Source organism: Solanum verrucosum, unplaced genomic scaffold, assembly GCF_900185275.1.
Source record: "Solanum verrucosum unplaced genomic scaffold, falcon-dt-bn FXZP01000051.1, whole genome shotgun sequence".
NCBI classification, from domain to species: Eukaryota; Viridiplantae; Streptophyta; class Magnoliopsida; order Solanales; family Solanaceae; genus Solanum; species Solanum verrucosum.
Genome location: NW_026020110.1, coordinates 24,983 through 41,875, shown reverse-complemented (window position 1 = coordinate 41,875; position 16,893 = coordinate 24,983). Strand labels below are relative to the sequence as shown.

Sequence of the window (16,893 nt, the reverse complement as noted above, 5' to 3'; positions counted from 1 at the left end):
TAGGCACATTCTCTTTCAAAACTAACCTAATATGTTGAATTCTAAGATACATAATATGTTATGTATTTTACCAAACCTGTGTTGTTGAGATGGTACACAGATTGAAACTAATATAATAATTTAAATGTTAACGATAGATTGAGTATAGTGATGTACCTATGTGGCGGTAGACCATTCAGAGTTAATGTATTCAGGTATTCTTCTTGATAATTATTGTTGGTATTGTCTTCTGCCGAGTCAAAGCTGATATATGTTCTGGTTTCTCCCGGGAATTGAGTGATGATCATTTCATTTATATTATCTACAACTTCATTTTGTCTTGCTAAGATTTCCCTTTCAGTATTAAACTTTGCCGATCTGAAATTTTGTTGTAGGCCTTTAAAAATTTCCCTTACCAAGCATTATTCTGGCTTACCCTGACCACTTGGGTGGACCACCATTTGTTGTGGTAGTAGTATTAAATTATTCCATATTGTGGTTTCCTCCCCGTTTCCAACTCGAAACAAGAAGGCACTAAAATTTGGATCTGCTCTAGCTCTCATGTTGGACGTTAAATGAATCTTTTCCATCAAAGGCCACAAATATGACCTCACCAAACTTGCATTCACTGTCTCTGCTCACGTTGATTTAGGATCCACCGGTAGCACTTGTTGAAAGTCACCTCCAAAGACCATTACTTTTCCCCCAAAAGGTACATTCTTGTCCATTACATCACGAAAGCTTCTGTCGACAGTTTCAATTGTGTCTCTTAGTCATTGGCGCTTCGTCCCATATTATTAGTTTGGCTTGTCTAATAAGTTTAGCCCCGCCACTTTGTTTTGACATATTTGTCATTGTTGATTCATTAGCTTGTAGAGGTATTTCAAATCGCGAGTGAGCTATACGGCCTCTCGATAAGATTGTTGTTGCTACTCCGCTGCTGGCGGATGCCAATGCTATCATACCTCTTGATCTAATATGTGCCAGCAATGCGCGATATAGATATGTTTTTCCAGTTCCACCTGGTCCGTCTACAAAGAATAATCCTGGTGTTCCAGAGTCGGCCCTTTCCAAGATAGTCTTGAAAGCTTGTGCTTATTCTTCATTCAAGTTTGATTGTGCATCCATATCTTCAATTGCCACCTTCACAAACATTTCTTCGATTATTTCTCGGCATTCATGTGTGTCATGCTTATTTAATTCTTGTTGGATTTGTGACATATCAAATTTTGCAACACTCTGTCCCATACTCTCCAAATATGAATTTACACTTTGCAATGTACTATGGAGTTTTGCCGAGGGTGATTTGTCATAGGTCATTTGAAAGTTTTCTGACATATCGTTATAATATGTTTCCCATAGTCGTCTCACATCTGTTGGGTTGCAATGAACTAAGATTGTCGCAAACAGACTTCGAAGAGCTACAAGCATCTTGAAGATTACGGCCTCACGTAAACATTCTGAAATGCTATCATCTGATTCTAATAAGCCTCTTTCCTTGGCAGCTTCTTTGAAAGTATGACAATGTAACCCATTAACAATGAGTAAGTCTTCAAACGATGTCGGACCTCGAACATGATTCAATAATAATCTCTCGTAATACCTTTCACCTTCTCTAGGATTAGCTGTGATATCGAGCAGCCTAGTTAGTTACCACAAGTCATAAATAGCACATATTGAAGTGTAATACTTATCAATATTTATTCTGCTGATCACAGAGCGTGATTTTCTTTTAGTCCATATTTTAGATTGGGAATTCCAAACATAATGCTTGGGGAATTCTCTATAACGATAATTGCGAGCCTCAGTGTCATTCAAGCACATCCTGAAATACCCAGTAAGCATAGTTTGTTGAACAAACTGGGAGCCTGCAATATTTTGAAGATTTTGCTTCTTCAAGTAGTAGACTACATTTTAAAACATAAGGTTCTTATTAATATTAATGGTCTTGGTTGGAGAAGTGTGACTCTTGTTTATACTTTGAGAGAATATGTTTAAGAGTACCTACTTGTTTGCCGGGTAGATATAGTTGTAGGTTTATAACAGTCGGTTGCATTTCGCTTAGAGTAAACTTGTAAATCCTCCACATCACTTCTGGTGGTGACACCCAACGTGCATCTTGAAAGCTGCGGATTTCATCTATGAACTTTTCACCATCGTCTGACTCTATGTAAACTGCACATTTATCATATCCTTTATATATATACTTGTAGAGGTACTTTATTGCTTTAACATTTGAGCAAACCTCTACATTAATGTGACAATTATATCTCTTCAATAAATACGGGTTATAAGGGACAACCCACTGATTATTCATCTTCATACCTCGGACCTCAGTTGTCCTCCCATCATTTCTTCTTCGGTAAATCGAATATCCATCCCTCCCTTGTATTGTTTTGTTGTTGAATGCTCGGGGGTAGTGAAACTTACATTGTCCGTCCTTCCTACATGGACTTGATTGTCGTTTTATCCCACAAGGCCCGTGAATCATATGTCTGATAACTAAGAGCCCGTTTGGATTGACTTAAAAAAAGTAACTTTTTAAAGTGCTGGAACTTATTTTTAAAATAAGTAGTTATGTGTTTGGATAAAAGTGTTGCAGTTGAAAAAAAGTTGTTGATGTGTTTGGCAAATAAGTGCTGGTAAACACTTTTTAAATCAAAATGTCTGAAATACCCTTTAAGTTGTTAACATGATGAAAAGTTGATTAATTTAAGGTTTTTATACTTTAAAAAAATTTAAAAAAAATTAGTTTATATTTTACATCCATAAGTAATGATAATAATAAAATAATAAAATAATAATAATAATAATGATAATAATAAAATAATAATAATAATAAAATAATAATATAATAATAAAATAATAATAATAATAAAAATAAATAAAATAATAATAATAATAATTCAATATGGGCAATTTGGAAATTGTATAAAAGAATTAAGGGCAAAAAGGTAATATACTTGTCAACATAAAAGGGCTTTTAAGTTTTTTAAAAAAAGCTCCCCTCACCTAGCTTTTAGCTTTTGGCTTAAAATAAGTCATTTTTGACTTAAAATAAGTCACTTTGATAATTGTCAAACACTCTAATAAGTCAAAAATTGGCTTTTAAGCCAATTTGACCAGCTTAAAAGCCCATCCAAACAGGCTCTAATTCATGTAATTCTGGCTGCTTATCCTTTGTGGGCAACTCTGCTGAAATATATCGATCATACTGATCTGCTGATCTTATTTTGTGACCTTCTTTTAATATTAGTAGTAGGTGTATATGTGGTAGTCCTCTCTTCTGGAATTCAATCACAAAAACATGTGCTGTCTTAGGGCCAAAAATTTCCTTTTTAAATATTTGGTCTTTTAGGTCCTGTAATTTTGCTCTAAACACTATGGTCACCAAATCTGGCCGATCTTGAGCGACTTGCCCCACACATAGTTGCTCTTGAATCTCTATCCATTCAGGGTTACACGACATGGTGATAAATAGATTTGGTCTTCCAAACTCTTGAACCAGAGCCATAGCATCCATATAGCGTCGTCGCGTATCCCTAGGGCCTCCTATGAATGATTCTGGCAGTAAGACTCTTTGACCGACCTTCTCTCCTCTACATTCTCCTGCCGTAACACTATCAACGATACCTTGTAATATCTCTCTTCTGTATTTTGATTGTTCGAATCTGTAATATTCAAGTCGTGTGGTTTCCAATTTGATGTACATATCCACTACAAATTGTTGTAACAGTATACCACATAGTAACAAAATTGTTTTCTCATTTGTTCATACTTGTAGTTTATAGCAGTAGTACTCTCTGCAGGAAACACAACCTGTTGTTTCGCGGCGTACACCTACAAATAATTTAAATAAGTTTATCAGAAAGTGTGTGGCCTTCTATGAATGTTAGATGATTAAAATATCACGTTCACAAACATATTGTAATAGAATTTTTTTTGCACGTATGTGTGATAATTTTCCACCTTCATTGAATTTAATCACAGACCTACTGGAATATGATGTTTCACGCCATTACATATCTTGATGTTGTTTCATATTTGTTGCCATATATTTCCTCTCCATATGAAGTTGTTAGTTGCAATATTAATTGAGTTTGTTATTATACTATGTGTAGTGTGTGAATTACTTGAATGAATGCAGAATGTAAATGTGCTAACCTTGTTCTTCATTGTTCAAAACCTCTGTTGCACTAGCATATGATCGAGGGCATATGTTGGCACTTGTTGTTGCATCTGTAGTAATGCCGATATTTGGATTGCGTGATTTCACTATTCCTTGATGCCAACCTCCTTCACCATTGGGTAGAATCAATGGATATTGTAGAGGATCATAACAACCATAATAATGTTTTACTCGATGTTTTTTTCCGGAATGTTCGTGTACTACAATATCTCTTTCAAACGGGATATTTGGATTGTTTCCATCAACCCAAATTGTTGCAACTTGATCCACCGAAGGTTTGTTATACACCCGTTGATCTAAAGAAGCATTTACAGCTATGCGTATTTCTATGTTCTGAAAACTTGAGTGGTGTTTAAGTTGTCTAAAAAATTCAGCATGCGGATTTTGCTCCATTATTTTCCTGATTTTTTCCATGACTTCCTCTGATAAATTTGCATCTTGTAATATTGACATTCTATTGGCCACTTCATGATCTGTATCGTAGAAGTATAGCTGGAAGAAACGTGTCCTTTCGTCCTTTGAGATTAATGAGGGTAGATCGTGATAGATTTGTCCTTGTGCCTTAAAGCTGTAAATGCCTTTCCTTGAAGATGCCAGTTCTTTGTTGAGTTGTACTCCAAATGATGTAAAAGCAAAGATGCTATTATAGGCTCGAATGTGTTTTCGAAATAACTTGGCTTCTTTGGACTCATCTGTAAATAATTTGTATAAGTCCTCTCCAACTTCGTTGGGTGCCAACTTAATATATCCACTTGCACAACAAAATGTTGGAGGCTCATATTCAAGCCTCCTGGCATGACAGTAGATGCAATCCAATTGTTTTTGCAGCTTATGAGTAGATGTTGTTGATAAGTTCACATTTGTTTCCCCTGCATTCACAATTCAAAATCAACCTTTTTACCATAGAATATTTCTTTGTTGACTCCACTAAAAGGTCTGTAAGTCTTAGGCTACTATATTTTAGTCAATTTGCCTTCATTATAGTTCTCCTCTGATAAAGCTTCAAATAGCCAACTTTTGTTCCGTTTCTTCAACTTTGGTTCTATATATCCAACTTCTCATTTAAACGGTCTTGCTTTCTAAAGTAACAGTTAAATTTATGGCATACATATCTGACCTGTTGTTTTGATCCCCTGATTAGATTGGTATTTCATGTTTGATTATCCTCCCTTTGAGTAATGACTGACCTGTTTGAATATTGTGACTATGTAAATGCATCAGTTGTGTCTATTCCTTTCTTAAATAGTCAATCACGTATAAAATAATGAAAGTAATACATTCAATGTAAACATTGTACCACGTATTGAAGTTATTGTACATAGTATGAAATACTTTAAAGGACATCTTCATCATGGTCTGCCATTACAAGCTTTTTACTAAATATTGATTTACGTGTGTGTGCAACTAGTACGGGGTAATTTTATTGTGTAGGAGTATAGATGTACATATTTAGTTAAGGACAAGTCCATACATACGTCAACATCTATGTTTTTATTTATTTATTCAACTTAGCCATGATTAACCACAATCAGAGCATTGTTGGTTTAGTTAGTTGAACATCTTCAACTGACGTCTTCTTTGTAGCATTTACTTATTGTATTTTCATCTTCTTCTTATTTTTTGTGTGTGCATCCCTTAAGCATGTGTGCAGGTTCCTTTGTATCCCTTGTCTTAGGTTACCAGGGTGAAACAAGTAGTAGCCCGCAGGTTAGCCGAGCAAATCTCGGTATGAGTGCTTGTTTTCTATTTATGGTGCACACTAGTATTTTGTTTATGTTATTTTAGTGTCCCAACACACGCATACCAATTCAGAGATTATTGAGAGAAGTTCACTAAGGCGGAGTAGTAAGAAGATTCAACAATGGTAAAAAGGAATGATTTGTTACTAACAATTTGCAGTTTGAATTGGCCATTCTCCCCAATAATTTAGAAAATCGTGCAGATGTCCCAATTTAGTGAAGTTGTACAGATAGTTGTGCAATGTATAACGACAACAGTCTTTTATGAAATGAATGGTGTGATACTCACAGTCTATAGTGGATGAAACTATGAATGTGTGTAGTCGATAGTATTGTAATGGTGTGGCAATATCTTACAAATTATTCAAAGTTTTTTGTGTTTTTTTAGTTTGATGTGCATTAACATTTGTTTTAAGGATATCCTTAGCGAACTGGTGGCATTTCTTGAACTGGCCTCTTTTGGGTTTGGTTGTAACTTTTCAGGAGGGCGTAACTTTTTAGGAGGTTGTAACTTCTCTGGAGAGGTGTGATGCTCTAGAGGTGCCATTAATGTCGGCGTCGAATATCTTTCAATTGTACCATCGTATTAGGGGAATACATTTAAATTCTTATTTTGTAGGGTAATTTGTATATACCGTATATTAGTTTTTTTTTAAGTGCAGTGATTTTATTTTTTGTTTTTACGATGTTACTTGTTGTTTTTGAATTTTGAATGTGTAGTGACGATGTTACTATTTTAAATATTCTTTCGGTGATGAGTGTTCCCAAGGGTTCGTGTCTTTTCGTGTTTTTTTTTTAAATTGTTAATTTGTAGTTTCTTAGTATTTTTGTTGTTGAGTTTGTTCGTAAAGTCGTAAGACCAAACATTACTCGCGTAAGAGTTAACCTGGTTTGTATAAATATTTCTCTGTATAAGACAGTGTCTTTACTTTAACAGGTTAGTCGTCCAATGGTAGATGTTTTAGTTGTAGCGGATATTTTTGGCTCTCTAAGTTCATGTTGCAAAGTAATACTACTTTACCGTTGGTTTATTGAGGTTTTTTTTGGTTATTTGGGTGTGCTGGAACTATACAATGTCGTTATATAAGTGTGTAATTACGTTAACCGTATTATTGATGGTAAACATGTATTATCAAGTTAAATCGCTATATCACTTTATATTTGTAGTGATTTGGTACAAAAGATTGATGGACTCTCGATGATGAAATATGTGGTTTAGTAATTGCTTATTTGGTGTGTACATGATAGTGAATTTTGAGAAGCATCCTCCCAAAATGCCTTGTAACTATTAATTTAGTTGATGTATGTTCAATGTTATACCATTTAACACAACTATAAGAACTATTTATAATGTGATAATTTCTTAATTTAGTCAATGGTATAATCCTTTCACTATCGAGGAACATACGTTATTATATTGGAGGGGGAGATAGGACAATATAAAAAGTAACCCAAGTGATTGAGATATTAATTATTAAGGTGCTATTATTTCCATAATCCACATTTAATTAGGTAAGAATAAACATACATACATTAGCTATGAAGCCAATAAAATACATATATTACTAACATACATACATTATGTTGTAGACATTTTATTATTTGGGGACGAAACACAATGCTCGGTAACACTATCAAGGAACTCATCCATTATGAGTCAACTTATGTGATCTGATCTTAGTTTTAATTTGGAGATGTTCATCGTTGATTTTCTTGTTCCGGCTTGTTGGTGGCATAACGGATTGTACTCCTTCCACTATGTTTGTTGCTTCTTCTCCAACATAATGTATTTCTAGCACATTGGATTTCTTTGCCCTCTTCCTTCGCAGCCTCACAGATTGTACCTCCGGCACTATGTGTGGTGCTTCATCTTCAAGGACATGTAGCACATTGGATTTGTTACACCTCTTCCTTTGGGACCTTACAAATTGGGCTTCTTCCACTATGTCTGGTGCTCCTTCTCCAACAATATGTATTTCTAGCTCATTGGTTTTTTTGCCCCTCTTTGTTTGCAGTCTCACGGATTGTACTTCCACCACTATGTGTGGTGCTTCATCTTCAAGGACATGTATGACATTGGATTTCTTACACCTCTTCCTTCGCGGCCTCACAGGTTGTGCTTCTTCCAATATGATTGGTGCTTCATCCTCAATAACATGTCTTTCTAGCGCATTGGATTTGTTGGCCCTGTTTGTGGGTGGTGTCTATGATTTTGATTCATTTGCCATTAAAATTACTGGTTCATCTTCAATGGGATGTATTTCCTGAGCAATTACACTCTTGCACGGGTTCGAATTATTCATATCGATGCGGACAAGGAACTTAAATTCCTTGTCTTTACTGAACGACAATCTGCTGTAGTACATACTTTATTCCTTCTATAAGAAATGTCAACAATATGATAAATTAGGTTAAAAATAATTCTGAAAGTTAGTCATACACTTTTTTCTTTTTTGGATTAAAGTAGGTTTAACTATAGTGTAAGATGGTATAAGTACAGGGCAAACCTTTTCCGAGGTTGTTTTGATGTAGTCTTCGACATTGCAACTTACTAACATTTGTGACGCGTCAAATAGTGTCACTCGGGAACGTTGTTCTTCATCACAAACTTCAAGTCGTAAGGAGTATCTTTAAAATATGGTGAATAAGTTAGAGTTCATAGCTAAACTGGGTGTATATTATCAGAAAATATTGATTGCACATTTTAGGCAAGTCTAACCTCATTTCATACTCCCCATTTTGGATGTTGCAATTGGGACACGTCGTTGTATCTTGTTTAACTTGCACTTTCTTGTGGCACTTTTTGCAGGACGAGTACCGTGGCTCTTCTGTATTGAGTATGTCTAGAATATTGGCTTTGAACTTGTATAAAGCTTCCTGGACATTGTTAATAACCAATATTCAACATTATTTTTGGTAAGAAATGGTCCTATTTGGATAGGGAAAGGGTCTATTTGTAGGTACATGTGTATCAACAAGTGTGCCATCCATAATATTGTGTAACGTCACTTCTGTGGATTTTCTCATTACCTTACTTGGTGTGGTTGTGATAGCTTTCTTTCCGGCCTTTATGACTTCACGCCTGTATATAGAAATAGGTGAGTTAACTGTTGCACATATTTGAGGAAAAGTTAGTGCGTTTAATGTAAACTTTATAGGACTGGTTATATATGGTTCTCCATAAAAACAAATTGTGGCTCCGTTGTTATATTCTTCGTTGAACAAAAGTTGTGGCAGTAAGGTCAGATTAATTTTGCCGAGCAATTTAGTAAATGAGGTTTTGTACCAGGCTCGAAGATCTAGTGCTTTTTGAAATATTGGATTGATCAACACACTGCTCACGGGTATAGTTGATATCCCAAAAGTCCCTACATTGGAAACAACATATTTAATCAAGGAATAAACAAATATACTTGAAATTTGTACAATCAGAAAAGAGGAGAGGTTGTCTATACCTTTATAGATTGAGAATCGCACATCACATAAGCCTAGAATAGGTTGGTCATCTTTCAGCTTTTCAAGAAAGGCGCCATCGTTTATTGCAAAATCTCCCCATAGAGGAAATTGCTCCCGCATATCATGCTCGGTCTCCAGGGTAGCCTCTTCAACTAGACGATGTCTCCAACATACCTTAACTACAGGACTGTCTCTCGAACACAATACCCGCTCATCTCTAGTAAGCATGGCAACGAGATCCTCTACGAAGGTCAAACGATCATCTAACTCTACTATATCATATTAAAGCACATGTGACTCCTCAAGAAAATATTGGCGCAACATCAAAACAAGAAAGACTAGATGGATAGATGAGAATATCAGACGCAAAGCTAACTTATATGCAACCTCTCCAACTGTCTTGAGGATCACAAAATGTGCAATATATGTGGGGCTAAGCTTGACCCACCTCCCAAATCTCATCATGCCCTTCATGGGAGACATACGGATGAAAACTCTATCACTAACGAAAAACCTCAATAGTCGCCGCCTACGATCAGCACAACTCTTTTGCCTACTCTAAGTTGTGCAAAGTCTATCCTGAATCACCCTCACTTGCTCCAAAGCTTCCTGAATCAAGTATGTACCATGCGGTCTAGGCTATGTAGACTCAAACCAACCAACCGAAGAGCAGCAACGCCTATAATATAAGACCTCAAACAAGGCCATATACATTCTAGTATGGTAGCTATTGTTGTATGCAAACTCCACCAAAGGCAAGAACTGGTCCCAGTAACCTCCAAACTCTAAAACACAAGCCTGCAACATATCGTAAAGAATTTGGATATTATACTCCGACTGACCATCAGTCTACGAGTGGAAACCTATGCAAAGGTCAATACGAGTGCCCACCTCATCTTGGAAAGTCCTCTAAAAGTTAGAAGTGAACTGAGCACCTCGATCTGATATAATAGAGATTGGCACAAAATAAAGATGAACCACCTCACGAATGTAGATATGGACTAACCTCTCGGCATTGAATAAAGACTAAATGGGGAAGAAGTGTACTGATTTGGTCAATCAATCAACGATGACCCCAATGTTGTCAATACCTCTAGAAGTCCAAGGCAAACCTACCACAAAGTCCATAGTGACGCGATACTACTTCTACTCCGGAATGGGTAGTCTCTGGAACTCACCACTAGGTCCCAACTATTTGGCCTTCACCTCCTGACAGCTCACGCAACAAGACATAAATACAACCTGTAAACCTCAATACCTCATTTGAATCTAAGGTAACCTAAACAGTATCACTCGCTAACACTCGATCTCAAAGTGCCACCAAGGCCTCATCCTCAAACTGACGGCTACATATTTGATCAAGAAGAGAGGACTAAACTCCCACATAGGCTAGAAAACCCCTAGATATCAAAATATCCAACCGAACTATCTAGTTAGCTAAGAACTAAATGTATAAAGCTAAAGGCCGCTCTACAGTAAACAAGAAGGCTAGACTACCCATACTCATTGCCTTTTGACTCAAGGCGTAACAACCCCTATCCAAAAATAGACCGAACTAACAGATTTCTAGATGTTGTAGGTGCAACCCACGGTTGCCACCCATGGACCGTAGGGTGACCCACGACCCATCCTGGTGGTCCGTGGATGGCCATATGCAACCCTCCCCAGAAACTTAGACAAAAACTATTCTAGGCATGACCCACGGGTGGACCCACTCACCGTAGGTCAAACCACAGAATGTGGTCCAAGTCCGTGGATCGATGCACCAGAACCTATTCTCTAAAGTGAATCAACAGACTGATAGGACGGATCGTGGATCAGTCTACGGACCATCGTTCAGTCAGTAGGTCGAGACCCTTCAAACCCTTTAGAACCTGGTCTCTGAAGTCGATCAACGGACTGACAAGACGGATTGTGGATCAATCCACGGACCGTTGATCCATCTGTAGGTCGAGACCATCAGGACGCCAGAACCAATCCTCTGAAGTCGATTGATGGACTGACAGGATAGACCGTAGGTCAGTACACAGACCGTTGATCAGTCCCATCGGTGGCTTTAACAGATTTTAAGTCATGGGTCATTTGGACTTTTTTCCTCATGTGTTGGACCGCTAAACTATGTCATTTGACCCCTAAACTACGTAGTTTTGGTCAGTTTTAGCCTAGTAAACTAATTAAAACCTAACCTAATCAATTATTCACTAAAAATTCATCAAACTAGAGCAAAAAAAGAAGAAGAAAGAGTCGACCAACCCTCTCCAAGAACGCAACAAGGTTTCCTCCAATTCCAGCCCCAAAATCAAAAGATTTCTCCGTGAAATTTATCACCGGGTATGTGGGATTTCATTAATGGGCTTTCTTCACCCATTAGGTCCCTAGATTTCAGTCAGAATCTTGATTCCTTTAATATTATATAGACATAGGGTTTCTTGAATGTTAGAGATTGTTAGGTTTTAGCTGTTAGAATGATCTAAATTAAATTATCATATTATTGCTTAGTTTCTTTTATGAAATTTAGAACCATAGCCATGTAGTTCTTTTAGTTCATGAATTACACATGCTAGGTGAGTTATTTCAGATATATACATGCTTCAGTTTATGAATGTCACATTATCAGTCATAATTATTGCATTCTCACAGTTTGCATGTTAGAAATTAAGCTATCCAGTACTTCACATTTCAGTCATAAAATTGCTTATATACATTCTAATTGGGAGTATCTTAATACCGAGTGGACTAGGGTTCAGCGTACCCGAATATTCCAAGAACTACATGCCCCCGTAGGTTTATAATTCTCATATGTGGGCATTACATTTTACTGATCACGCCAGTCATGCCTCTATACCTCTGGCAGGGTATATTGGGTCCTTTCGATGAGGCGTATATATCAGACTCCATATTTAGGTCATGTGGTTTTATGTCGGTTATTAGTAGCACCCACAGTCAGATTTTATTGCATTGACCATGTTATCATTTACAGTCAGATTTCAGTCTTATCATGTTATAAACTTGGTCATTGCATTCAGTTAGTTCATGTTCAGTATTCTCAGTATAGTATCATGTTTATCTCTTATCATTGCTCAGATATATGTTTTGGTTCAGTTATGTTTATTGTTCACCTTTATTCTATCTTGCATGCTCAATACCTTCCAAGTATTGAAACATATTCTGCGCTACATCTTCTTGTGATGTAGGTTCAGGTTCTCAGCTTCCAGATCACGCATAGATCGGTTCTCGATCTTCAGCTCATCAACATCAGTGGTGAGTCCTCATTCTCCGAGGACAACAAACATGTTTCTTTTTTCTATTTTTAGTCTTATTTTCAATTTTTTCTAGATTCAGGTGGGGCATGTCCTAGCACTTCTAGTCAGTTAGAGGCTATTTTCAGACATAGTTAGATTCAACTTTAGCATTTGAGTTTGACCTTTCACTTGTTGTTAAACTCTCAGTTTTCATATATTCAGATAGTTTATGGGTATTTTCCATCATTTCAATTTACATGATGATTTAGCTTCCGCATAGTATTTCCTTACTTGAATTTATTTAGTATGCATATGATATACCAGCAGGGTTAGCTTGGGGTCACTAGTGATCCTAGGTCCCGTGTCCCCATCCTGGAGGTAGCTTCAGGGCGTGAAAAAGTTGTTATTAGAGAACTATGTTTAAGTGTTCTAGGATGTCTAAAAAAGTCTCACTAAGTAGAGTCCTTTCATTGGGTGTGAAGTGCGCCACATCTAATGAGAGGGAGGCTACAGAGTGTTTTAGGAAAAAACTTTATTTTTCTTGATATTCTTATCGTGCATGAGGTATGATCCAATTTCCTCATTCTAATCCTTCGTTATGCGCTTTTAGATCATGCCTCCTCGTAGAGCTTATGGAAGGAATATGAATGCATGCAATGTTATTGCAGCTCCTCCAGTCCCAAATCAGGAAATTTCGAATGCAGAGTTTCGGAACGTTATTCAACTTTTGGCTCAGAGTGTGCCTAACCAAAAAAACCAACAGGCTCTAGTTCCTGCAAATACTAGTGGTGGATCATTGGCAGCCAGGGTTCGTGATTTTGTAAGGATGAATTCACCTGAGTTCTTAGGATCACAAATTAGTGAGGATCCCCAAAACGTCATAGATGAGGTCAAGAAGATCTTTGGAGTAATGCAAGTGAATGGTAATGATAGGGTAGAGTTGGCATCCTATCAGCTTAAGGATGTAGTTCACATCAGGTTTACTTAATGGAAAGAAAACAGGGGTACAGATGCAGCCCATATCACTTGGGAATGCTTTAGTGAGACTTTTCTTGATAGGTTCTTCCCAAGAGAGTTGAGGGAGGCAACAACTCATGAGTTTATGAATTTGAGGCAGGGTTCCATGTCAGTCCATGAGTACAGACTCAAGTTCACCCAACTCTCCAGGTATGCTCCTCACATGGTTGTTGATTACAGGGCTCAAATGAACAAGTCTCTCTATGGGGTATCTGACTTAGTGAAAATAGAGTGTAGAAATGCTATGTTGCTGGAAAATATGAACATATGTAGGCTCATGACTCATGCTCAGCAGGTTGAGGGAGATAAGCTTAGGGAACATGCTAAGGATAATAAGAAGGCTAGAACAAACAACTATGAGTATTCTCAACAGAAATTGGGTGGTGGAAATCGCTCGCAATTTCAGTAAAAGTCTTCAACTCCAGCACCTTCATCAACTACTCTTCCATTATCCAAGTTCCGACAGGATAAGAAAGGTAGGACATCAGGCTCTAAGTCTCAGGGGAGTATTTCAGGCACCAGAACCTACCCAACTTTTCCAAAGTGTGGTAAGAACCATCCAGGAGAGTGTCTTGTAGGAAAGGAACGATGCTTTGGGTGTGGTCAGTCTGGTCACAGGTTGAGAGATTGTCTTTCTGCTAAATAGGGTCAAGGAGGTGATAATGGTAGGGCTCACTCTACAACTTCAGATAACACCAACAGGTCGCCCGACTCAGCAGGGTAACTCATCTGGTACAGGTGGTGGACATTGCCAAAATAGGTTGTATGCTCTTCAGGCTCATCAGGATCAGGAAGATTATCTTGGTGTAGTCACTGGTATGTTACGAGTTTTTAACCTAGATGTTTATGCTTTGTTAGATCCAATGGCTACTCTTTCCTTTGTAACTCTTCATATAGCAATCAACTTCAATGTTAGTCCAAAAACTCTCTCAGAACCCTTCTCAGTCTCCACTCTAGTTGGTGAGCTAGTTATAGCTAGACGGGTATACATAAATTGCCATGTCACAGTATCCTAGAAAGTCACCTCAGCAAATCTAGTAGAGTTAGAAATGGTAGATTTCGATATCATTCTAGGCATGGATTGGTTACATTCATGTTATGCCTTAGTTGATTGTAGAACTAGGATTGTTCGTTTTCACTTTCCAGATGAACCGATTTTAGAATGGAAGGGTAGTAGCTTAGCGCCTATGGGTCGATTCATTTCTTACCTTAAGGCCAGAAAGATGATCTCTAAGGGTTATCTTTATCATCTAGTTTTGGTTAAAGATTCAAGCTCCGAAACCCCAATTCTTGAGTCAATTCCAGTAGTTAATGAATCCCAGAAGTGTTTCGAGAAGATCTTCTCAGAGTTCCTCCCGAAAAGGAAATTGACTTTGGAATGGATATCCTTCCAAATACCTAACCTATTTTTATTCCTCTTTATAGAATGGCTCTAGCTGAGCTTAAGGAATTAAAAGAGCAGTTGAAAGACCTTCTAGATAAGGGCTTCATCAGACCTAGTATTTCCCCATGGGGTGCACCAGTGTTGTTCGTGAAAAAGAAAGATGGTTCTCTCAAAATGTGCATTGACTATAGACAGTTGAACAAGGTCACAATCAAGAATAAGTACCATATCCCTAGGATTGATGACTTATTTGACCAATTTCAGGGTGCTAGTCATTTCTCAAAGATAGACCTCATATCCAGTTATCATCAGCATAGAGTCAGAGATAGTGACGTCCCAAAAATAGCCTTCAAAACTCGATATGGTCAATATGAATTTGTAGTTGTGTCATTTGGACTAACCAATGCTCCTGCAACTTTCAGGGATCTGATGAACAGAGTGTTCAAGCAATATTTAGACTTGTTCGTTATCGTCTTTATTAATGATATCCCCATTTACTCTAGGAATACGGAAGAACATGTGACTCATTTAAGGGTTTTCCTACAAACTCTCAAAGATCGCCAGTTATTCGCTAAGTTTAGCAAAAATGATTTTTGGGTGCAATCCGTTGCTTTCCTTGGTCATATTGTCTCTAGCGAAGGGATTCGAGTTGATTCTCAGAAAATAGAAGTAGTGAAACAATGGCCCAAACCTACCTCTCCTACAGATATCAAAAGTTTCTTGGGTCTAGCAGGTTATGACAAAAGGTTCGTGGAAGGATTTTCATCCATAGCCTCTCCATTGACTAAGTTAACTCAACAAAAGGTTAAGTTTCAGTGGTCAGATGATTGTGAGAAAAGCTTCGCAGAACTAAAAACTAGGTTGACTACAGCTCCTGGTTTGACTCTACCAGAGGGTTCAGACGGTTATTTTATCTATTGTGATGCATCTAGAGTCGGCCTAGGTTGTGTGTTGATGCGGCGAGGTAAGGTTCTAGTTTATGCTTCTAGACAACTTAATTTGCATAAGAAGAACTGTCCAACTCATGACCTCGAGCTTGTAGTAGTGGTGTTTACACTTAAAATTTAAGACATTACTTGTATGGTATTCATGTAGATGTGTTCACAGAGCATAAGAGCCTTCAGTATGTGTTCACCCAAAAAGAGTTGAATCTTCGCCAGAGGAGATGGGTTGAGTTCCCCAAGGATTATGATATGAGTGTGCATTACCATCCTAGTAAGGCCAATGTAGTAGCATATACTCTTAGTAGACTATCTATGGGTAGTGTAGAACATGTTGAGGAAGAAAGAAAGGAAATAGAAAATGATGTTCATAGGTTTGCTCGCTTAGGAGTTCGCCTTTTGAGCATATCAGATGGTGGTGTAACGGTTCAGAATGGGTCAGAATCTTCATTGGTAGCAGAGGTTAAGGAAAAGCGAGACAGTGATCCCATACTTCTTCAACTAAAGGGTACAATTCATCAGCAGAGATTTGAGGTTTTCTCCCTAGGGGGAGATGGTGTGCTTCGCTATCAGGGTCAATAATGTGTTCCTAAGGTGGGTGAGTTGAGACAATAGATTCTTGCAGAAGCCCATAACTCCAGATATTCTATTCATTCGGGCGCCACTAAGATGTATCGTGATATGCAGGAAGTCTTCTGGTGGAATGGTATGACAAGGGATATAGCAGATTTTGTGGCTAAGTGCCCTAATTGTCAGCAAGTGAAGGTAGAACATCAGAAACCAGGAGGTATGACTCAAGAGATTAACATTCCTACTTGGAAGTGGGAAGTGATCAACATGGACTTCATCACAGGTTTGCCTCCTACTCGCAGAGAACATAACTTCCTTTGGGTGATAGTTGACAGAGTTACTAAGTCTTCGCACTTTTTGGCTATCAAGACTACAA

General features: G+C 37.6%; 1 protein-coding gene across 1 annotated transcript; it reads right to left on the bottom strand.

Moving 5' to 3' along the window:
* Positions 1–3,106: 3,106 nt before the first annotated feature.
* On the bottom strand, positions 3,107–6,454 carry LOC125825341 (uncharacterized). The gene is made up of 3 exons (XM_049504687.1): positions 6,340–6,454; positions 4,144–5,037; positions 3,107–3,696 (listed from the first exon to the last, which is right to left on the bottom strand). Exons 1-3 carry the CDS (start codon positions 6,452–6,454, stop codon positions 3,107–3,109), a joined length of 1,599 nt encoding a protein of 532 aa, XP_049360644.1.
* Positions 6,455–16,893: the final 10,439 nt, after the last annotated feature.

Excerpts from the sequence above, each read along its gene's own strand:
- LOC125825341 (XM_049504687.1), bottom strand. The coding sequence starts at position 6,454 with ATGGCACCTCTAGAGCATCACACCTCTCCAGAGAAGTTACAACCTCCT. Across the intron at positions 5,038-6,339 it reads CAGTTCAAGAAATGCCACCA|GGGAAACAAATGTGAACTTA; the intron begins GTTCGCTAAGGA and ends TTGTGAATGCAG. Across the intron at positions 3,697-4,143 it reads TTTGAACAATGAAGAACAAG|TGGATATGTACATCAAATTG; the intron begins GTTAGCACATTT and ends AACAATTTGTAG.